Genomic DNA, 24,669 nt, shown 5'->3' with positions numbered 1-24,669 from the left:
CAATATATCTTCAGTACCGCAAAAAATAGATCTATGTTCTGCCAGTAAGATGCAAAAACGCAGCTGCATCACAACTATGCCTTTGTTAAACTATGGTTAAATGCATACAGTAGAAATGTCCAACATATTACTTACAGTATTTTCATTAGAGAACCACTGAACTAATGAAATAGTGGACATTCAGAGTAAGTAGGTCTCTTGAAGGTTTTTCACAGAAAAAAATAATGTTAAACAATTCTCAGTTATTCTTATGGTTGAGTCTCCCATAACCGTATATACTAAAAACCGAAATGATCCAAAAACCGGAATATTTCGGGTCAGCCGTGACCCGACGTCATGACGTCACTAGTGTCAATGGGCAATGACTAAAAGGTGGGTGTGGCTTCGGAGGCATTTTCTCACCAGAAAATATGTGTCTTCTTCTCCTCCACATGCCGGATCTCCACCACGGTACACTCCAGACAGCACGTCACTCACCGGATCCTCCAGTGATACCCGAAGCGCCCGCCGGACCCAATGCACTCGCTGGAAATTCCAGTGACAAGCGCCAGACCCCCTGCAGCCTCCTGTTATACAGAAGCGGCACCCGCCGGAAATCCCTCTCTGACACTCGCCAGAGCCCGTGCAGCATACGTCCACGCTCCTATTACACCTGCACCACAGGCTGGACCCACTGCGGCACCCGCCGAACCCCCCCCACGACTCCCGCTAGGCCTCCCGTGACACTCCCAGACTCACACAGCACCCTGGCCTCAGGTATTCTGAAGACCGAAAAAACCCAATATCCGAAATGCTCCTGGTCCCGAGCATTTCGGATATGGGAGACTCAACCTGTATAGGCCAATAGTTTAAAGTCTGATAGGGGTATTCAATATGGGTGCGATAAGTCAGTTTTTTGCGTTAATATCACTGGTTTTAGTTTTACACTGTATTCAATTTCAAAGACTTATCGCAGTTTTGAAAAGTCTTTGATAAAAAACGGTGATAACTTTTCACCATTGAATAGGTGTCGAAAAAAAGTGCAGAATTGGGGTTTAGGGGTGCAGGCTTAAAAAAAATAGCCTGCACCCCTGAGAATGACATTTAAAAAAGAACTGTCAAAAAAAGTAAAAAAAAAAAAAAAAAAATAGGGACACCCCAAAAAATTAACTTAAAAATTGGGTTGCAAAAAAAAAAAATGTGAAAAAAATTGTTTAACAATAGGGAAATAGGTTCAGGGCTATTCTGCAAGGATGCGGCAGATGTTTTCTAGAATAGAATTATAGCAGCAGGTGCACAAATGCAGAATTTAAAAAAATTTACTTTTGGGACATGAAAATGGGTACTAGCATATTTTGATGTACCCCAAATTTGATGGGACCACTAAAGAAAACGAAACAAAATAACCTAAGTGCTCTTCTGCATCACTTCTTCAATGTCGGGAAAAAAACACCTGCTGCGGCTATTTAAATCTCCGACTTTCAATTAAAGGCTAAAACGGGGGTACCCATAGTGTTCCCCCATGTTTTTACAACTTTAGGGGGTCTTACAATTATTTGAAGGAAAAATTAGTAACTTTACGCAAGTCCAACTTCGGAGTTTCCCGTTTTCGTTAATTTGATATTGAATACGGGGATAAGCGGGAGCGCGCTGCAGACTTAACGTTTCATATCGGAGTTTTTTTCTGCGTTAACTTCGGCAGTGAAGTTAACGTTTCATATTGAATACCCCTCTGAGTCACAAAAGGAATGTAAACCATGAAATGATTTAGAATCCTAGATGAAGAGAAATATTTACAAAAAAAAAAAAAAAAGTTACTTTTAAACCTAATACTTTATGATTGTAGGTTTGTTTATTGCCTCAGGAATATGATCTGAATTTATTCCAAGCAAATCCATTTGCCCCAAGGGGCAGGGCCGGATTAAGGCTCACAGGGGCCTGGAGCTGAAAATGTTCAAAGGCCTATACTGAGAAGGGGAGGAGCTGTAACCAGTGCTGTGTGGGTGAGGTCAGAGTCACCTTGGTATGCACACCCCCTACACTATGAACACAATGTCTCTCTAAGGGCTCTATTTATTAACATTATTTTTACTAAAATAAAGTGAAAAAGGGTGTTTTCACACCCTTTTCACATTATTTTAGTTTCACCTGTAGTTATTACAGGGCAATTGGAGTAGAATTAGTAAAATTCTACTCCAACCCCTAGTATCACTTATTTTTAGTAAAGCAGATCGCATTTCCCATAATTGTAATGGGAAATGTGATCCGACTAGAGTTACTAGAATTAAATTGTAAAAAAATACCGGGGGAAGCCCTGTGATAATAACGCCACCTGGAGGTGGCGTTAGCCAGGGTCTCCCCCAGTCACCGGGCTCCCACTCTGCTCTAACGTGGAGAGCAGAGGCGGGAGCCGGTACCAGTAATCAGCTATGTGGGCTAAACAGACCGCAAGAGGATTGCTGTTAAAAAAAAAAAAAAAAATGTAAACATTTTTTTTTTTTTTTTTACTTACCTGAATCCAGGGACCGGTGATCGGGCCTCCGGTGATGGCTCCTCTCCGGTCAGCTGGTCTCCCATAGTGCACTGCTGCTCGGTCATCAGGTGATCGGGTCCCAGTGCAGTATGGGAGATCACCTGATCGGGAAGCCCGGAGAAGATCACCGGAGGCCAGGAGGATGCAGGTAAGTGTAATGAAGGGAGGGGGGGGTTGCGGGGGTCCGCTATCGTGGGGGGCGGTAGCAGCGACGGTGGGTCGGCGCATGCATGGGCTCTTAGTCGCCGTATTTTTTCCGAAAATACTGCAACTAGAGTGCAGATGGGATCCGCAGGGACAGAGCTTTATCACAAGCTCTGTCCCTGCAAGGGATTTATAGTAATCCCTGTGATATTGCCTGAATTCGCAATGCGAATTCACTCCGTAATATCACACTACAATCCGCATTCAATATGCGGATTGTAGTAAATAGAGCCCTAAGTATATAGAAAATGAAAAATTGCATATTTCTTTTGTGGGGAGGGGGGGGGTAACTAGAAAAACTATGTAAATACTATAGCCAGTGTTTCAGGGGCAAGTTAAGCACCTGGTAATCATGCGGTCATGTCAATGGGCCTATTTTTATGTGGAGGCCTGGAGCTGGAGCTCCATCCGCCCCATTGTTAATCTGGCCCTGCCAAAAGGTGTGAAATGCTGGTTTATTACTAGTCTTGTTTAAACCATCTATTTCCTTTGGGGTAATTAATTGTCCATATGACAAATATAAAAAATGTGGAGACAAAAGAGACAGTACTTGTTTAACAATTGTAAGAAGAATTATTATATATATATATATATATATATATATATATATATATATATATATATGTGTTTTCTCATTGGGGGGAATTCAAATCAGCGTGATGGATATAATGTGCCATTACAGAATGGCACATTGCACCTGCCGGCATCACACGTTTTCCTCCGCACCTCATAAGGGTGTATAAATATAGCCGAGGTGTCTGCAGCCAAGCATCCTGGTGATGCCCGGCAGCACATTGCGTTGAATTCCCCATTGTTTGATGCCTAAATAGGAGAAGTGCAAATTGAATATATAAAATCAATGACAAATTGCTTAATGATTGATCAATTGTTGTTGTATAGATGTCCAGGACAACCACATGGACATCAGACTAATGTAGACCCTCAAGTGCTTGTTCATAAATGTACATGTACAAAGGTCAAGCTTTCTGCCATAAATAGCCAGATCCAGTTGAAAAACGTATTAGTCCTGACGGACATCTGATCGAACTGTGACCAGAATCTATCACTTTGAGGACACACAAAGCTATTGGCACCAAATTTGGTCTAATGCCCACAAGTACTATCAGAAATATTGCATGCACAGGCTGCTTTACTCTTTTGGAAGGATGCAACAAAAATAAAAAAATTAAGCCTAAAGCAAGCCAAGTTTAAGTATTTAGCAAACATTCTTACATATCACCCTAACTGATATAGGTAAAAAAAAAAATAAGCAAATTAACCCCTACAAATCATTTCTGAAAACTATTTACTTTGTGTAAATTGAAGATTAAAAAGGTATGTTCAAGTTTGGTAAAATATAAATAATAATTCTATGGGAATGCTCATTAAATACATACTAGCACCGTGTCGCAGGAAAGCTTTGAGTGGTGTTAACTGACAATTCTTATGCTCAGATTAGGCCAAAAAAATACAATGCTTTGTCTATAGCATTGTTTCTCAGCAACACGTATACAGCCGCCAAAATTACAGGGCGAAAAAGTCAAAATCTATTGAATTACACAATTTTAATGGTTACAAATTTGGAGCTAGGAATAATATTATATCCCTGATGTCCAATAAAAACCTATCCATACATAAGGAAAAGCTCCATGGGTCATAACTAAAGCTACACACTGACAGATGCATTGCCCATTCCATTGAACGGGAGATACATATATAGGATGTGTAAAGTGGATATGTCTGAACGACGTCCACAGACATATCCGATCTGCTGTGCAGCTCAGCAGATGGCCGATATATCCACTATTCTAGCCAGAGTTCTGATTTGTGAATTGACCCATTTTAAATTAAAGAAAGGCTGGCACAAATTTTTTTTTATGAATTATGTTTCTTGTTTAATAAAAAAAAAAATAAAGTCTTCAGTGGAATCAGTGTTTAAACGTCGTCTCAGAAATGCCCATATCAACTATCCTTACCTTTATCACTAATGTCAAAGGCAAATATTGATTACTTTAAACAGCTGCTGCCTAGCATTGCAATTTTGCTACCTCCCATTTATACCTATAATCTTCTAAGAAGAATCCTCCAAATGTTCAGTGTAATAGATATGGTCTTAAAAGACAGCTCATTTACAAAAGGATTACATCGTTAATGAATTGTAAATAATGAAAATACAAAAAGAAGCATTTCTGGGAAGCTCTGGAACACATTACACCTTTCCCATCATTATAGTTATGCTGTACACTGTTCCTGCAGCACTGTGACATCTGTAGATAGCTATCTTTCCAAGTAGTATGCATCTACTGTCCATCTGGCAGTTAAATCTGTTAAAGTCACTAAAATTTGTGAAGTGTAAAGGGACTAGCGTCTTTCCCAGTCAGGCATGCAGACAACTGCAGCTCTTCCTCCTCACTTAATTAGCCTGCATGTAACCTAAATATCAGCTGCCACCCAGAAGCACTATAGCTTAAGCTATGGGACACTGTGGCCACCTACTACAGTGCCCATTCCCCTCCAATTTATCATAGTCAGCCTTCTTGCTGACACTCTTCAGGGCTGCCTGGGTGATAAATTGCTCTGTTAGCCACCCTATGTTAATCAGAGGCTGAAGCAGTGTACCTTTTAGACTGAAGGCACTTAGCTATATTAAAAGACAGCACTATCAGGCACCCACACTGTGCATTAAACTTCCCAATTGGAACCAACCACTTTCCTCATGAATAGTTATGAAAAGTGTACAGTCAGTAAATCAATAGGCGGTAGGTTTATGCACCCCATTATTTAAATAGCTCCGATTCTGTCTTTCGGTTCCCTAGGAGTCTCTCTTGAATAGCAAAGAGATTAGATATATTGGCGTAAAATGCAGAAACCAGCCAAATGTGATTGTGGCCCATTCTCCCGGACAGAATATTGCCAGTGATGCACTGTTTTTTGAATCTTATGCATACAAATCAAGCTGAGGGATGCAAGGTCTAGTAAAGTGAGAAGTGGCTTTCCTTCCCTTATTGCTGCAGCAGTGTTTTAAAGTCTACACAAATTTTTTTTATAAAAACATTGTTCTCCTAAATACTCACAGAAAACCAAATCAATAATCTGTAAATATCTACACAAGTGCAATATGGATGTAGATATTTCAGGAAAAAAAATACTATTTATTGTTACTAGCAAGAGATAGAGATACACACACAAACAAACTGAGCTGTACATATGGGAGTCTTCAGTAATATTGTTAGTGTAAAAAAAGGATTTCTGCACACTTTGAAGGTTTAGATAACACATGCATAGCTGATAGGGTCTGCCACCTGACATCTACAAACTAAGCTTCCATCATACAGACATTTTCAGCAATGAAATGCAGGAGATCACACTAGGTATGAAACCACTTGCAAGTGTGTCCTTAAATGATAAACTTCCACTAAAATGCAGAAAACTGGGAACATGACACTCAATAAGTAAAAATAGATTAACGTACCTTGAAATTGCAGGGTTCTGGACTATTTACAAAGTGTGTGTGTATATACACATCCATCCACACATATAAACCTCCCACTGTTAAGGCGAAAAAAATAACTAAACACACTTTCCCTAACCAGACAAGACAAAAAAATGTTCACTCAGCTGTGCAGTGTGTAAAAGCCCATTGTTTCCTATAGCAGACTCCTGCTGTAGTTCAATCAGCCTGAGCTGTCAGGAAGTGCCAGTATTTAGCATAACACCAGTTTCTCCTGTCAGCTGTGGTGGCATGCGCGCATCCACTGTACTGACATGCCTAATTAGCACATATTCAACAATATAATGGACAAAAGGGCATTATTGCATTCAAGGACTGGAACAGATTGTGGAGGAAGGAAAAGGAAGAAAAAAAAAAAAAAAAGACAAAAAAGGGGGGACATGATTTCATGCATTCCCTATCCGTATGTAGCAGAATCAGAAATTCCACTAATTCATTCAGTCCCATTTCCAATGCTGTTTTGACCAAAGAGCACAGTTGTGCTCAAATACAGTGCTTCAAAACACTTTGGGGAAATTCAATTTAGCACAAGGTGTCAGGAACATGGTTTCGCAGGTAAAAGTCATATCCGCACAATCTTGTAATTCAATTACACATACTCGGACAAATTTCAGAGCAAAATCAAATTTTTCCCCTCGCACCCCACTGAGCACTGGATAAGGTGGGGACATTTTTTTTTTTTTTTTAAGTTAAAAATGTTGGGCCACATAGCAGAACCTCCGATACTCCACACACAATAAGGTACTTGGAGGCATTTAAATAGCATACTATAGCCAATATTGAGATGACAGTTTTCAAATTCATTTCTCTAAAATGCTAAAAGAAATAGGGTAAATGACAGGTATGTGGGGGTGATTCATTTATAGGAAAATGCTTTTGAACTTGCAGGAGTGAGTGAAAAGGGTTGTTCCAAAAGTTTGTAAATTTGCCTTAAAAACACTGAAAAAAAAAGACAATACAATTTTCTGTAACCCCAAAATACTATACAGGTTTTAATTTCCTGAAAACCACTTGCTACCTACCACTTTAACATCAGTAACAAAAAAAATGTAAAATCGATCATTTGACACCTTTTAAGAACATCTAATAAATTGCTTAAGGCCACTCTGCACTTTCTAATGCTGCTCTGCTGTTATTTGGCACTTTTGGGGGGGTTCAGGGTGATTTCCCCCATTTTTCGTCCACTTCTCCCTGGTTACGCATTGCAAAATAACGCACGACATTACATTAATTCCTAGGAATCACCATTTCCAATTGCATTGCTGACAAAGCATGATAATTCATGCAAATTTGCTGCGATATATGCAATATTTAAATCACATATTTACGCTACCCAAATTCAACTTTGAATTCACCCCATTGTGCTGCTTGGACTATTGTGTGCGCATATAGTAAAGTTTTTACAGTGTAACAAACTTTAAAATGATAAATAAGTGGCAACATTTTGACAGAGCAAGCCAAACAATGCATTTTACACAACCAACGCTTTTTACAAACATCCAGCCACAAAACTGTAGCTTGTTAATCTTAACCTACTATCTATCCATAGCACCATGGTCGGACAACAGATCACTTAATTAGTTACAACTCTTGTAACTATCAAAGCAATTGGCAGATTATAGATAATGAATAAAATCTATTTCTAATATTTAGGTGTAGCACATTTTAGAGAAAACATTTAGATAACAAGCGGATTCATCTAGTCCTATTGTGTTATCTAAATAGTGAATTCAGATTTAGAAACAAAAACAACTCAGCGATAACCATAACAAACTAACTACCAGGAGTAATAGGACAACCATCCAAACATTTTTAATTCTATATTGTAAAGCACACTGTAATAACTTTATACTTGGCCAGAGTACATTATAGCACTCATTTCCCAAGACTAATTACTTTGCATGCAGTAAACTGTATTTGACCTGCAAATTAAATTCTGGACGAAGGTAGAAGCAATGGGGGAGGGCATAATGAATATACTGCTTCCCAAACTGTCTTGAACCAGGGCAATCTGGAGTATCAGCAATTTCTTCACATAACCCTTAATTGCCAAAATATTCTTATGGAAAATGTGTCAAATTATAAATTAACTAAATTGTGCTCATTTGTCATCCTTAGGTTCTGTATGTGGTGGAGGACAGGGTTGCACTTCCGTTTGTCCACATTTTATAATTGGCAGCCACAAGCATGGGTTAGTACTAGGACCATCAAATTATTTGATTTGGAAATGGACAACCCATGGCACCCCTGCAGTAGTTTGGGAACTACTGAATTAAGGGAAGAATAGAGAAATGAATTACAGGGGAGATGAAGGTGGACAATTCAATTATATGGTAAGGTTTATGAAAATTCAAAAAACAGTGGAAGGGTACATTGGTAGAGAAAAATAAAAACAAGAGCCTTATGGGCCTTGGAAGAAAGAAGTTACAGTATAACTCTATACATTAACCTAATGTCTAAAGCATTTAGGACTGACATACATAGCAGATTAACTTAATAGTTCAGTTATAGGCTGTTTTAATAATATTTGACAGCTTTTTCCCTGTCACATGAAAATGTACTACAATTAAAAATAGTTTTCCAGGGTTTGTTTTCATCCCGTCAAAGTGCATTAGCTTTGCAGTGTGATATAAGGTAGCACACATTGTTTAGGTATTTCAAGGTGATTTATCTGTTATCTTCTCTGTGTATTTGCCCAATGTAAAAGTTGAGGTATGACTATATACATTCTTGTTACAAGACTTTACCTGTTAGTCCCAGCTATGCTGCTTGCAGAGACCACTATTAAGGGTAGGTGCCATTTATGATCTGCTCCAAAAGAAAAGGTGCGAATCCACTAGCAGATAGTGGAACGACAGTACAATTACAACATTGTAATCGTACAGTCGTTCCTCTTTCCATGTAGTGCCTACACTGAACGATATGTCATTCAGTGTGCAGGCACCCTCCCTCATCCCTGATCATGGTCAGTCTGTAGTTATCGGCAGATTGACCAGCATGTTCAGGCGATGATTGATGTAGAAAACGACCAGCGGGAGAGCACATCTCTGGTCATTTTCATGCACGATTAACGAGTGATTGAACGATAACGATATTGTTCAATCACTCATTTTAATCTGCAAGTGGATACGCAGAATTAGACTATAAATCATATGAAGGTGCGGATCACGAAATACACATAAAATATACATTAGGTAATGCAGTCTAGTCAGATAGGGGGCGGATACGACCTCCCACCATCTCTCCTCTGAGAACTTATATGCCTAACATATACAGCTACTCGTGCTAATCACCAAACCTAAAATAAAATAATGCCTTATATAAAAGAACACTAAAAATCGGCAATAAGGCTGAACAACTCAATATTACTGTGCTCATGAGTTCTATACCACAAATATTGGCAAAACTGGTAACTTTTTAGAGCTTTCCATATATGAGGGTGCAGCATCCAGCTTATTTTTAGGGGGATAGATTATATTATTTGCATATGAAATTACTGCTTAAACATAATGCATCAAAACTACGCTAAAATGTACATAAAATAACTTGAACAAGAGCAGTAAGCAGTTAGTTTGTATACAGAAAAATGAACAAAGTATTTATGCATATGAGCCCATCTACAATAAGTTAGTAAGTTTGCAACCAATTAATTTTTCTAAACAGCATGAAAAAAAAAAAAAAAAAGGATTTAGCAAAGGAATCTAATATTGCGCAAAGTCCAGAAGTCATGTGGTTAGAAAGAGGATGACAAATCTAACAGTTACCTCTGTTTAAACTCGGCCAAATACTACAACATAAACCATCTACATATTGCCAGCATAAGAAACACATCAGTACAGATGGTAAATATTCTGATTACATCCATTTTGAAACACATACCTTCTGTTCCAATATATTGCTAAAAACAATTGGAGGAAACGCTGTATTCAACAAGCCGGAAAAGACCCCCTTCCTGTATGTTTGTTTGCAGCTGATAAAAATGGATTCAACTTCCTGGTCTTTCTGCTGTCTGTTTGGAACATCTTTTATAATAAACTAAAGCGAAACGTGCATACAGAACAGTCTTGTCTGCTCAGACATCTGTTAAACTGGTTTAAATTTTTAATTTAAAACAGAGGTGTGCAGAAGAGAGAATATGCCACAGTGCACCAATAATGGTGATATATTTACAAGGACTATATTGATTATGTGCCTATGCTATGAAACAGACTAAGCTTTTGCAATCTTTCAGCTATCCAATTAAGCATTTTTTTCCCCCTTTAAAATGCTTTTTGTTGAAATTTCTACCTTTTTAAATACTTAATTGAACAGGAATCTGCCTACTCAGCTGGTGAATGTGCCTGGAAGGCTTCATACTCCCTAGCATTAATTATAGGTGTTTTACTAGCTTGCTTTTTTACATTTGTGATAAGTGTATAAACAGACATGACAAATGTAACATGCTTTAGTTGACATCCCCATGTTTTGGAACATATCTGGTTCTAGTTACAGGTATTTATCCCATGTCCTCTTATCAGCGGACAACATGCCAGAGGAGGTACAAGAGGGTCATCCCAGGGGAGGGCAAAGAGCCAAAGGAGAGAAATATTTTTAGTTCCTGCTCACTAAGGGCCTGATTCAGCAAGGAACGCAGTTGCGTATACGCACGCAATTGGTCGATTAATTTGCACTGCGCATGCATTGCAGTGCGTGAGCGAGCCAGGTGCTTCAGTCAGTACTACATACACAGACTCTTTACAGAGTGATTGACAAGAAGCGCTGTCTGTGGGCGGTAACGGGGGAGTGGCCAGGTGAACGCAGGCATGCCAGTGCGTCTCAACGCCGTTGCAGATCTAGTTTCAATGTAAAAGCAGAACATTGAATGGGGGTAGACTTGTTAAAGTGCCAGTGGAGAGAGTGGAAGATTCCAAATGATTTAGTGGGATCCTAACCACCAGTTTTCAGGTAGGGCGTGTCTTTGGAAAACTAGAAACCTGCTTTAAGTCATGCATTTTTAATACGTATTAATTGCATTTGTGCTGCAAAAATACATGATCATTAATTACAGTTAAACACTGTAATGTGAGAGTGTGCTTTTAATGTTCCAGTAAAACAAATGTAAGATGATGGTTAAATAAAGCCTGCATTCTGAAGATTAGGTTACAGGATTACATTAAATTATGTCAAACCACCAAAAAACTATTCTAACCAAATGTATTGCAGTCTTAAAATATTGCAAAGGACATTATTTAGTTTTGTTTAACAGAAAATGATCTAGGGAAGAAAAGTTTAGAATCAGATAGCTAACAGATAGAAGTCAGTTAAATTAGCATCTAAAAGCTGCCCATCCACTAGCAGACCTCAAAACGACTGCACGATTACGACATTGTAATCATGCAGTAATTTGTCAGTCTGATGTGCATACACTGAACGAGCAGTCATTCAGTGTATGCATATCAATCATCTGCAAACATGCTGAACCGGACGTTATCGTCAGGTTGTCCAGCATGTTTGCCCGATGATAGATGTCTAAACGACCAGCGGGAGTGCGAATAACTGGTCCTTTTAGGCATTTTTGCAAACGATTGAATGATATAGTTATGGTTCAACTTAATCTTCTAGTGGATGGGCACCTTAAATGGTATACAAGTGGCCTGCTTCGCAATGCAGATAACTAATCCACGCCCGATAATTATTATTAAAATTTGGAGACTCATTATAAAAAACAAGCAACACAGTTATTATAGCGATACTAACACCAAATTTAGTCTATATTATTTATTAGAAGTTAAAATAAAAAGGGTCTTGTATGCCAATCACCTAAAAATAACAGAACGTAAGGCTTCTGGCTTTCAGGATAAAACATTTTATTTGGGGAAGGGGGGGTACTTTCACAGCAACCATAAACTTTATGTGCAGCTTGGAGAGACATATATATATCTCCAGTTATTTATATAGCGCACACATATACATATTCTGCAGCACTTTACGGAGAATATCTTACCATGCACATCTGTCCCTGCCCCAGTGGAGCTTACAATCTATATTCTCTACCACATGCTGGCAAACATACACACTATGGTCAATTTTGAGGGGAGCCAATTAACCTACCAGTATATATTTTGGAGTGTGGGAGGAAACCGGAGTACCCGGAGGAAACCCACGCAAGCACAGGGAGAATATACAAACAGTTAGGGCCGTAGTGGGAATCAGTGCTGTGAGGCAGTAACGCTAACCATTACACCGTCTGTGCTCCAATATAAAATATATACACACACACATCTATATTTTCTTTCCCAGACATAATATTTTTTTTTAAAAGTAGATTTAAAATTCAGTTTTATTCTAGTATGGTGGTTGGCAATTTAGAAAAATCCTGAAATATTACGTTTTTGGAAAATTGTGTCCTATTTGACCTAAACTACATTCTTGTGTTCTTTTTCTAATCATAAAATGTTACATACTTTATACGGATACTGCTCAAATCATCAAATTCAATCAGAGAAAAAAAAACCTTGGAGAAAAGGGTAAAATTAATCCTCAAGAGTGAGGCGTTTAGAGGAGCTGCTCAGTTTGTGAATAATTCAGAAGACTGTGAGAACAAGGCTCTGTTGTTGTTTTTGTTGGTTATATCATTTTGAATCCAAGATGAAATGAGCATTTAAAGCATCTGAAAACTGTGCAGCAATTTTGAACATTATGGAAATGTCCTCTCCCTCTCCACACACACACACACACACACGCACACGTACGTGTGTGTGTATCTAACAGCCATTTTACATAGTATTACCAAGAGTTTAACAAAATGTCTTTGTAATATACAAGCACATGTGTATGTGGAAAGATGTGTGTGTAATGATATATTTATATTACATCAACATATTACAAAGTGCTTTGCAGAGGATATTTAAGCATTCAGACCCTGCCCCAATGAATTTACAGTAATCCAATTTCTCTAATCACACAAACGTACACACTAGGGCCAATTTCAGCCAAAGCAAATGAACATACCAGTTTATTGTATGACCTGTGGGAGGAAGCCGAAGCACCCAAAGAAAGGCTGCATGAACATGTATGTGTGGGTATATATTTTGCTATTTCATATTTGGAAAGATGATTAGTCACCAAAGGCGGGAAGACAATCTGATTGTACGGAAGTGATCTTAGAGGCCCCTATGGGTACTCTTGAGTGTCTTCAGAAGGAGCAGTGTTATTTACACGAGCTGTCACTGAAGAGGATAATATTTGACCAATATACATTTCTTTAAAATATTAACATTAAATGTGCATTTTAGACTATTTGTTGCTTTCCAGAATCACTTTGCATGATCACCTAGGGCAAAATGATTAACAATGGTCTGCTATTCAGATAAGCATAATTATTACATAAAGATGCATTCTGTCTAGTGGGTATCATACATTGTCAATTTTCTAAACAATGTGTGTGATTATATATATATATATATATATATAAATATATATATATATATATATATATATATATATACACACACATATATATATACACACATATATATATACACACATATATATATACACACACACATAAACACAGAGTAACAAACTAACTTCACCAAAACATTTTCATTTACGTAACAAGAGTCCATTCCAGGATTCAACCACTCTCACAGATTCACCAGTAGTTATGCACCAGATAGCAGAATACCCAAAAATATTAAATAGTCACATATTTGATACATGCCTAAAAAGGATCTGCTTATGTGTTGTATTATATTACCAAGACATCCCTCTCAGCCAGGCTTTACCGCTAGGATACTCTCACAAAATTCATATGCAGGGATTCAATTCCAAGCGTTGTGCTGCCGAACATCACCTCGATATTTGAGCATGCACATATTTGTCTGTTACTTACCTATAGACTGAACATTACTAGTTTCCTGTGCATCTCTAGGGGGTGCGAGGAAAAATTGGTCGCAATCCACTGCTCTGGAATTCTTTTGCCAAGAATCTAATCACCTCCATAAAGGCTTATCCTGATGTCAATAAAATTAATTTAAGTCTTTCAGATTGCTATGAGATACTGAGCAGAGCTCAGTGCATGAACATTAACCTGTAAATAGAACATTAATGGTGCATACACATAGTCAGATTTGATTAACGGTTTTTACAACGATTTTAACAATTTCATCAATGATGAACGATAGAACGATTTCTGACAGTATTAAAATGAATGAAATAGTCAAAATCTGACTGCAAACATAGTTGATGTTAGAGATCGTTATCGGACATGCGGGAACGCGCATCATTCGTCGATGCATGCCCTACATGTCAAAGATATGAACGATTTTTACAATAGTTATCGTTCATATATGTTAAGAAATCTGACCGTGTGTATGCACCATAACTGGTAGGTCACTGTGAAAGATTTTTCACAATGTCTGCAACAGCCTATTCTGCATTAATGGTGTAGTAGCCATAGCAGGCAAGGTGTAAGGTTGGTTTTCAAGATTGCTTGGCTCATCTGCACTACAGAAGCAGTACCTGTTGCAAGCATTAAAGACTCCCTCTAAAAGTCTGCTTGGATTTCTTGCATTATTGAACTGACTGCGGCGCTAACTAGATCTAGTGGACAGTTTGAGAAGAAAGATAATCTGGTAAAGTACAGAAGGGCTAGTTACTGCCTCACTTACTGAGACCACTAGAAATCTAAGTAGGAGCAGTGTAGCACTAACTTTCTGTGGAATTTAATGGAGTTTAGAAAGACATTCTATTTGTAGGTGCAAAAAAAAAGTTATATATTTCTATTTTTTTTATTTTGCAGACAACTCAAAAAGCAGTGATGTGCATATGTAGAAGTTATACACACACACGTATAATTCATAATGTTAATAAATATTTTTTAATAAAGGAAAAAGAAAAAATGGCTAAATAAAATGTTATCTTTACATGAATTATGTCCTTAGTGAACTAACACAGTGTGTCTTTGTAAAACTACTGTAATTTTTTATTCTAAATTTAAACACGAATCCCATTCATCTCAAACTGTAGAGAGCATACAGGCGCCCCTTAGTGGCTTAAAACCTAAAGCCATTAAATAAAACATTCAATTTCATGCAAGGTTTCTTTTTGCGCTGCAGTGTGGTGTTATTGTACATTCCTGGAAGTTTTAAGTTCCCCCCTCCTTTTATACATACAGATTCCTGCAGCCTGCACAGCCCAACATACAAAAAACAGGAAGAACAACCAAGCCCTTTAAAAAGACTGAGCCTTTGGCATCAAGTTACTCTAGTTGAATAACAGTGGATCCCTAGTACACAAGGAAGTCTAGAAACTTGGTATGTAATAAAGTGCTCAAGTGATCTACACATAGCATGGAGAAAATACCAAATTTAATGGTGGTTGGTAGATCTGAATTTAAGAATATTTAAAAAGCTTTATATGTCCACGAATTTTCTACATATCACCAAAAAACAAACAAAAAAAAAAAACCTCAACTGTTGCAACAATCAAGCAAAACCAGCAACTAATATTAACAAAGCAGCAAACTAACATGTACATGTAACTTTTACAGTAAAAAAGGCAATGATGTAATACGTGGAGCAGAAGAAAAGACCCAGCTAAACAGGTTACATATACTCATCAGATTCTCTTGAAATTATACTACGCATATCACTTGGGCCAATCACGAGTTGGATTCTTTGGATTGAAATTTAACAGAAAAGCAAAAATGAACAGAATTTTTCTCTGATTTTATATAATATTCCAGAGAAAAATAGATAAACAAAATAAAGGGTATCACTGTCAAAAAAATGAAGCCGACAAAAGAAATCATGATCCTATTACCAGATATTTATATTACACCAATATTAGAACCAGAGCAGCAGAAATCAGAGATTACATAGTTACTCAACAATATGATACAGTAAGAAAAGACCCCCCCCCCCGCGCCCCCCGTCAAATCAGATAGCTTACAATCTAGAGGATATATGCAAAACAATGTTGTAACAAAAAGGTAAAATAAAAAAAACACGTACATGAAACCCTTATAGGATACTTTAAGCTCCAGGGACTTTACCCATTTCCACTTCCTTATGTGACCATTGTTTCCAATTATGTAAATATGGCATGTGTTACATTTACACTTTACTGTAATATCCTGTTTAATTTAGTTAAAAAAAAAAAAAAACACAGGCTGCTCAGCATGTCACTTCCTTTAAAATATTTAAAAGGCCTTGATGTTCAGCATTAAAAGGAAACAGTGGCAGCCCTTATTTGTGCATTATATTTAAATGTATATACACTTTAAACTAGATTGCATTTAGGCCCTGAACAAATCAACAGTTATTGTGCTTACTCAATCAAATAAAAATAAATGCCAGGGGTAAGAGCATCACTGGAAAGACCGCTTTAAATATCCAAGAAAGGAATCTTTCCCCAGGCAATGCTAACTTCCTTATAAAATTCTCTTTATGTAACAATGGAATCAGCAGCTTTGTTGGTTCACAGTACCTGAGCAACTCTACTGAATATCTTGCATTCACAAATAATATATATATCTCTTTGCCATGTGCACAACTGCTAATATGTTTGTAGATATATGTTAAAGGAGGAGTAATTGAAAAATAAAATTAAAAAGGTCTATTGCAATACAAATATTTGTATTTGGCTGACCAACAGCTGCAAAAACAACCATCTCTCCACCCCCAGAAATAAACAAGAGGAGAGAGAGGTTACATGCTGAACCCATCCTTTGTGAATGAGAAGGGTAGGCATGAAATAAAACAGTCACATTTGAAATGAAAGGAAAGTCAATAAGTATGTCCAGTAATACAGCTTTATATAAACAATGATGTTGGAATCATGGAAATCTTTAAATGGGTATCAATATTTTGTTTAACTGAATTTCATTATTCCTATAATATAAATAATTTTTGGTAAATGCCTCAGTCTGTAAAGAGCACAAGTCATTTGTAGTTCTCATGACTACAGACTTCTGAATATGCTAATTGCACCCTCTTATCTACCAGGAACAGGCCAGGCCAAATAGTGAACAGCATCGCTTGTCTGTTTATAATGGTGTAAACCTTGTTGGGACACAGTTTAGTCTGTAAATTAAACAGGAAAAGGAGTGTGGGAGAGAGTGGAAGTGCATAGTCTAGCTACTACTGAAATGTAAAATAATCCAGTGTGGGTTTATCTTAATCTCCTAGTTTGGGACTACGAAATCACAATAATATATTACACACATGAGAGTAAGGAGTATTACAGCAGTTGGTGCCATGCACAACTGACAAGTGAAAGCCTTGGATTTATAATGCATAGCACACCATTTTACTGGAATTTCTATCTTCAATACAAAGGGGATAAAAAGAATATTGTTTCTTGCTGCTGTTGCTAATCTCAGATCACTGAAGAAGTCTACAACCTGAGGAGGAAAAGCAATAAAGTGTCTGTTCTTTTCAGCCTGCCAGATCAATACTACCAGCAATACATAAACTGGATGCCACTTGCAGTGAAATTCGGAAGCCGATTTTTCCCTCAGTAATGGCTGTCCTTTTTTTTCCCCACTTTCAACAAAATTAATGTATCTGCCTAACATTGTAACACACCAGTTAACCTCCCTCTCCAGTTACCCTATTAACAATAAGAACACAAAGAAAGATTCCTGCTCACAGTAGAAATAAAAAGGAGATCATTGAAAACTTTCAGACCATGCCACAGTTTTAAGATGGCCTCCTCATATGCCAAATGCCTCGGTGGCAACTAAGAGCAGTAAATGGCTTAAAACTAGACAAAGACAGCAAATGGGCAGCTAGTGAGTGGCCTCCAGCACACAACTGCAGGGACCAGTACTATTCGTTTTCAATGTAACATTACGGGCAATACTAGATGTTAGCTATTATCACATGTCCAGACTTCATGATAACAGTAAGCCCATCTATGTTACATAGCGGAGCTCAGCAACAGCCTTGGGGAATGTGCTTAGAACATTGCACAGGAAAGAGATTACTAGAACAGTTGTTTTAGATAAGCGTCGACATATTTAAACTGGGGGAACTTTGTCAAATCTAATAAATATATATGTTTGATACAGTAACTAGCACAGTAATAGCTACTGTAAAATATAAATAGTGCATAAAACACTGCCACGACCACTCAATATAGAGGCCACTATAGGGGCAGTTACTCCCCTCGCCCCTCTCCCTATTGCATCACAGGTTTGGTTAGCACCAGAAAGAGCCACATTCCAGCAAGTCACATGGCTCTGGTAGGGGGCAGCCTGGCACGGGGAGGGCTCTGGTAGGGGGCAGCCTGGCACGGGGAGGGCTCTCCAATGGGAACCAAACTCTGTTGAAAACCGAAACTTTACGCAGGGAAAGTTGAGTCCCTGAAGCAGAAATGGCTGCGTGCAATAGACATGTGGCCGGTGTGTGGCTCTAGCAGCCCTTGCGTGGACCTGGTGGAATATACCTTCATCCAGGAGTCGCTCCAGGTGGTTAAATATCCCGCAGAAGTTGGGCAGGCTGCTCATCAGCTTCTTATCGTTCATAAGCTGCATCAGATAGTCTGGGGTCGGCTTCGGCTTCTCCTTTGTTTCCATTTCCCCAACCATGATCCACTCTTCCAGGGGAAAGAAATTGCCTAGAAAACGTGTCTGTACAGATAGAAAACCCCACACGCAGCGCTGGGAGCGGGCTCTGCGTTACTAGCAAGAGCAAAAGGAAACTTAAAATAAGCCCGATGCAGAATCCGCACTTTCCTTTACTCGGCCCCCGGGTTTCCAAACACAGGAGCGCTCACATCAACAGGGGGAGGGGGCGGGGGACAAGGGCTCTCCCCTCTCTCTCAGAACACCTCCGGGTCTCCTCTGCCACACAGGGAGCGCTGCGGTCCGGGCGCTGGAAGTCTGTGCGCGGAGAGGCTGCAGGCTGGCCCGGGGAGGAGAGAACAGATGGGGCGTGAGAAAAGAGAGAGAGGACGTGCTGGGCTTCTCCCCTCCTTCCCGTGTCACCGATCTCCCCTCTCAGCAGCCGCTGTGTGTGGGTCGCAGAGGACGGGATGGAGCAGTGCTGGCTGCTGCTGTATGGTCACTGGCCGGCGTCTCCTCCTCCTGTCTCTCGTTGCTCCTCCGGTCAGTGTGGCAGCACGGCGCCTCCTCTCTCCCGCTGTGTGCGTACGGTGCGCGGTCCCTGCTTCCTCTCTCCGGCCGCTGAGTGACTGTCTACTGCTTGCTTCTCCCTCTAGAGGAGTTTGCTTCAGTTCAGGCAGCAGCGAGAGGAAGAGGTGGCGGGGCGGAGAGTGTCGGGGATAGGAGGAGAGAGGGGGGAGGGAGGTGAGGAGGAGTCACACAGAGGAAGGGGGGAGTCTCCACCCACCATGGTGACCGCTGAGGAGGTAGGGAGGGGAGAACATTTTTTTTAGTGGGGAGTGGAGACTAAAGCCAGACGCCGCTTTCCTGCTACTGCACATCAGCCAGATCCAACCACATACCTCATCGGGAGCAAGGGATGGAGCAAGTGTACATGTCACTGGCATAGGCTGTCAGCGTGGCTGGTATCTCCTGTCAATGTGGATGGCATAGGCTATCAGTAAGGCTGGTGTCCTCTATGGGTGGCATAAAGTAAGCTGTCAGTTTGGTATATGCATCCAGTATGGATGGTATATGATGTCAGCACATCCCCGCTGCACTGTCCTCTGTGTTCCTAGCACAGGACACCAGTATCACAGTATGGTCCTCAGCAGTGAGAGGTGTAGTGTAAGTATTTGCATGTCTGCCTATCTGTGAGGATGGTGGGAGTATGCTCTTTCATTGCCTGCTATTGGCTGCCACGGTAAATAGTTGGAATCATTTGCAGGTGTACTAAATTTGCCAGAGCCCCGAGCACAGTTATCACCCACGCACAGGCTCTGCCGATAATCTCTCCCTAGTTACTGTTCCGTTAGCTGCATTATATGGGGCAAGGCGCAATAAGGCATGATGGAAGGTTTCATCTGTACACTGGCCCATTGCAGAGCAAGTAACAGGGGACTGCAAGGGAAACATCTTATTCTTTATGTGCTGATTAAAGTTTGTAAAATATCACCTACCCCTCCCTCCCCTCAGCCTTGCTGGACAGGACTTCAGCCTGAGGCTAAACAAGACTCCAGCAGGGTGCAGTTTTTCTTTGTTATTGTGACAATCACCATCTACTTATAAATAAGGTTACATGTATCTGCTTAGTTGTCTGTGTATTATATTATCAGGGAAATAGTTTTCCTTCCAAAAATATGGTTATGTATTAAAAAAAAAAAACACTTTTTGTCGCATGTTATAGAATATTATATATTTTTAAAATATATTTCTAAATAAAGTTGGATGTATTTATGAATGGAATTATTATGAGTAACAATCTATCATGCTTTATTGCCTCTTGCACCACTTAACGCAGCTAATGGGGTAAGATTACTTTCCTCAATCACATTTGTTTAAAGGAAAAACAATATAATGTACAAACAGATAAAACCATACCTATGTCTAAGTAGTAATTGGAATGTAATACTTAAGCAGTTGTGGAACTAAAAGTGCCTACTTTACTTTTTATAAACTTCTAGGCAGGGTCGGGCATATCTGGCGGCGGGATGCACTAATACTTACCCCCTAACACCGCCGGACATCGCAATTGTACAGATCGCATACGCACTAACATATGCGATTTGTACAGCAAAGGACAGCTCTTCCGATAAGAGCTGACCTTTGCGATCTCTCCTGCACAGTGGACTTCCGGGTTTATGACCCGGGAGTCCATCTGCGCATGCGCAGAGTGACAGGACGGCCTCGGGACATGCTGAGAGGGATCCCTCATACCAGCGCGATGTGGTAGAAGCCCATAGGCTTCTCTAGGGTAACGCCAGCAATAGCTGGCGTTACCCTCCGCATCGCAGCCCAGCGGCCAGGAGATTGCTGCATACGGAAAATGCGGTAAACAGGGGTTTTACCACATTTTCCATTTGGTGCATCCCGCCCCAGGTAAGCTGTACATTTATCGTACGCCTCCCTCTACCCTCCCCCTCCTCTCCCTCTCACCTGACTACAGAACGTACCGGAGGCAGGGCGGATGGGTGGAGATTTATGTTTTGCTCTGTGCAGGGAGCTTCGCACCCTACACACCAGTGTACTTTGCGTCAGGGCTGGATTAAGGCTTGTGGGGGCCCCATCAATATAATTGTCACGGCCTCACGCAGCGACTACTATGCCCCTTACCTTGCCACTAGATTCTCCACTGACCGGAAAGGTGGCAGCATACTAAATCATGTTGGCGACACTGCAGGGAACAGACTCCCAGCAGCATAGCGGACATGATTTCTCTGCCCTGCTGCAGTTGTAATCTATGCTCCTGGCTGTCTGAGACTGCATACGGCTCTACCCAGAATGCAGCACGTGAGCAGATTCCCTTCCCCCAGTACACAGCACCTCTCCCTCCATTCCCACCCTCCCCCATTCTCTCTACAGTGCACATTATCCAGTGTACCCCCTTTCCCCAGTACACAGCAGCATTCCATTCACCCAGACAGCACCCTGTGGACCGCCCCTCCCCAGCAGTGTCCAACCACCCCTCAACCCCTCCCCCAGTACACACCATCCAGTGCCCCCCCCCCAAGAGAGGTTGCTGCAGTGGCCAGGTTTGTTTCTGCGGACTGATGTTGATAACTGGCTGCCATTACAGCTCAGTTACCCTAGATGAGAGGCAGCCAGGGACAGATAAGGGAATCAGAAACAGTCCGCACAAATAATATGGCTCCCCTCCCAGATCTTCTCTGTGTCTGGTCTGCTGGACTGCACATGCGCACAGTTCACACATGAAAAAAATCAACTTCACTTGGCAGCACTGTTTAAAGAGAGAAATAGCGTTGGCGTGAGAGAGGGGGGGGAAGGGTGACAGGGAGGGAGACAGAGAGAGGAAGGGAGAGGGGGGGAGAGAGAGGGATGGAGGGTGGGACAGAGGGACATGGAGTGAGATAGAGGGAGGAAGGGAAGAGAGAAAGAAGGTAGGGAGAAAGAGGAAAAAACGGACAGGGAGGGAATGAGGAAGTGGGAGAGGGAGGAGGGGACAGAGGGAGAGAGGGAGGAAGGGCCAGAAAGAGCGCACAGTACCTGTTGCAGTATCTACAGCAGCATCAGCTTTCTGATGGGGGTGGGCACTTCGTGGCAATAGGCCCCACCCCTACCCGATAACCCGTGAATCGCGGTATTATCACAGTAAGGGGGCGGGGCATCCATAGTCAATCACGTTCACGGAACCCGTCTGGTCCACCGACCACCGGTCCATCAGTGAGTGTGGCTGGCAGTGTACTGTGTGAGTAATGCTGCCAGGAGCCGGCCAGGAAGTGTTCAGAGTGGCCAGGTTCCAGGAAATATTTGTGGCGGTATGGGGGCCCCTGGAGGACTGCCCTGTCCGCCCCGCCTGTAACCCGGCCCTGCTTTGCGTAATGGTCGGGCCGACGCTGCTTCTAGGTCTAGTATACCTAGAGAGCAATAGGTTTTTAATTTATGGGGTCTATTCAGCAAGCAAATTTTGACTGAAATAATGCAGAAATGAGCGTTTCCACATTATTTAAGTATTTACACTATTTAGCAAAAGGTTAAAAATAAATAATGTAATTATCTTCTCTGTTAATCGCCCCACTCCTACAATATCGCACTGTAGAGAGAAAGTCATTGCCTCTAGAAGCACTTTAACTTTTTCTGTTATTCAGGTAGCAAGAAAACATAAAAAAAAAGACATAAAAGCTTACTTTATATAGTGCCATCTCAGAATGGCATTATATGAAGACAAATCCTTATTTCAGCCACAAACTGCAGGGAGATGGATCTCATCCAATCAGTCTTTGCAGCTGGCTGAAACTCGGCCCACTTTCCGCCCTTGACTCGGTAATTACACTAAGGGGTAAAGTCACTAAAGTGAGAGTTTTTAGGAGTGAGTTTTAAAAGTGATGTTCCCCATAGCAACCAATCAGATTCTACTTAACATTTAACTAGCACCTTCTAAAAGATAATAGCTAGAATCTGATTGGTTGCTATGGGCAACATCACTTTTAAAACTCAATTCTAAAACCTCTCACTTTAGTAAATTTACCCCTTACAGTTTTCCCGGCATTATAATTACACAGTTTTATAAAAATGCATAGTTATATACAGTGTATTTATATATACACGAGAGAGAGAGAGAGAGAGAGAGAGAGAGAGAATGAGAATGTATGTATGTATGTGGGGGAGGGAGCAGATGTATTCAAGTCAGGAAAGCCCAGGGAAGGTAGAGATAGATATATATATATATTTATTGTGACACAGTCAGATTAGGGGTCCCTCTCCTGGGTAGAGGTCTCCTTCCTTACACACACACACAGCAGCAGGGAAGCAGCGCACCAGTCTGGATGCGAGTACAAGCTGGTCGGCGCCAGTCTTTATTGTACAGTGTCAGAAATAACATAAAGGAAACATAAACATAAATCCTAGCCCTGTCGGGGCACTAACTTCACAGGTGGTTCCATCACTACCAGAACCTGGCAGGGCCTAATGCCCTCACCAGCAACAAAGGCACAGCACAACACTCACAGTTAGGTTTTCAAGTGTCTCTGAGCAAACTCCCTGCCTGCTCTCCCAGGTGAGACACTCAGCCCTAAACACACTAGGCTTATATTGGCCACTCTCAGGTGGAAACCCTAACAAGCCTGTTACCAGGCTGCGAGAACCAAAACCTGGAGTGGCCGTGGGTGGAGCCCTCCCTCTCCTCTCACCCACAACCCCCAGGTCCCAAACTGGCTTTTCAAAAAGCCGAGACTCAAGCCTGCTACACTGCAGACTTTCTCCTGGGGGTTTAGAACACATAAGACAGGAATCTGGGACAAATGTACCTGCCACAGACCACTTTACCAGTGATCCTATCACAATATACACAGGTGCATAAATATTGGGACATTTGCAGAATTTTCATATTTTGGCCTCTATTCACCACCACAGTGGCTTTGAAATGAAACAAGCAAGATGTGCTTTAACTGCAGACTTTCAGATTTAATTTGAGGGTAATTACATCCAAATCAGGTGAACGGTGTAGGAATTACAACGGTTTCTATATGTGCCTGCCACTTTTTAAGGGGCCAAAAGTAATGGGACAAACTAAACAATCCTAAATCTAACTTTCACTTTTTAATACTTTGTTGCAAATCCTTTGCAGGCAATTACAGCCTGCAGTCTGGAAAGCATAGACATCACCAGACGCTGGGTTTCATCCCTGGTGATGCTCTGCCAGGCCTCTACTGCAAATGTCTTCAGTTCCTGGTTGTTCTTGGGGCATTTTCCCTTCAGTTTTGTCTTCATCAAGTGAAATGCATGCTCAATCGGATTCAGGTCAGGGGATTGACTTGGCCATTGCATAACATTCCCCTTTTTAGCCTTAAAAACCTCTTTGGTTGCTTTTGCAGTATGCTTCGGGTCATTGTCCAT

The 24,669-nt window shown here is 40.7% G+C and overlaps 1 protein-coding gene across 2 annotated transcripts in view; it reads right to left on the bottom strand.

Moving 5' to 3' along the window:
• LOC148543176 (KH domain-containing RNA-binding protein qki.L-like) overlaps positions 1 to 19,517 on the bottom strand; it is a 127,578-nt gene extending 108,061 nt beyond the window's left edge. The window contains exon 1 of one of the 2 annotated variants that reach the window (XM_088456935.1): positions 18,660 to 19,517. In XM_088456935.1, coding sequence (XP_088313061.1) covers positions 18,660 to 18,801 — 142 coding nt within the window. In that variant the 5' untranslated portion in view covers positions 18,802 to 19,517. The remainder of the gene's footprint in view (positions 1 to 18,659) is intronic. The other variant, XM_088457005.1, reaches the window with a different exon arrangement.
• Between the last annotated feature and the right edge of the window lie 5,152 nt (positions 19,518 to 24,669).

This window comes from Taudactylus pleione, unplaced genomic scaffold (assembly GCF_031769625.1).
Source record: "Taudactylus pleione unplaced genomic scaffold, aTauple2 ptg000006l, whole genome shotgun sequence".
NCBI classification, from domain to species: Eukaryota; Metazoa; Chordata; class Amphibia; order Anura; family Myobatrachidae; genus Taudactylus; species Taudactylus pleione.
Note: the sequence above shows the minus strand (reverse complement) of the source record. Positions and strands in the feature narration are given on the sequence as shown.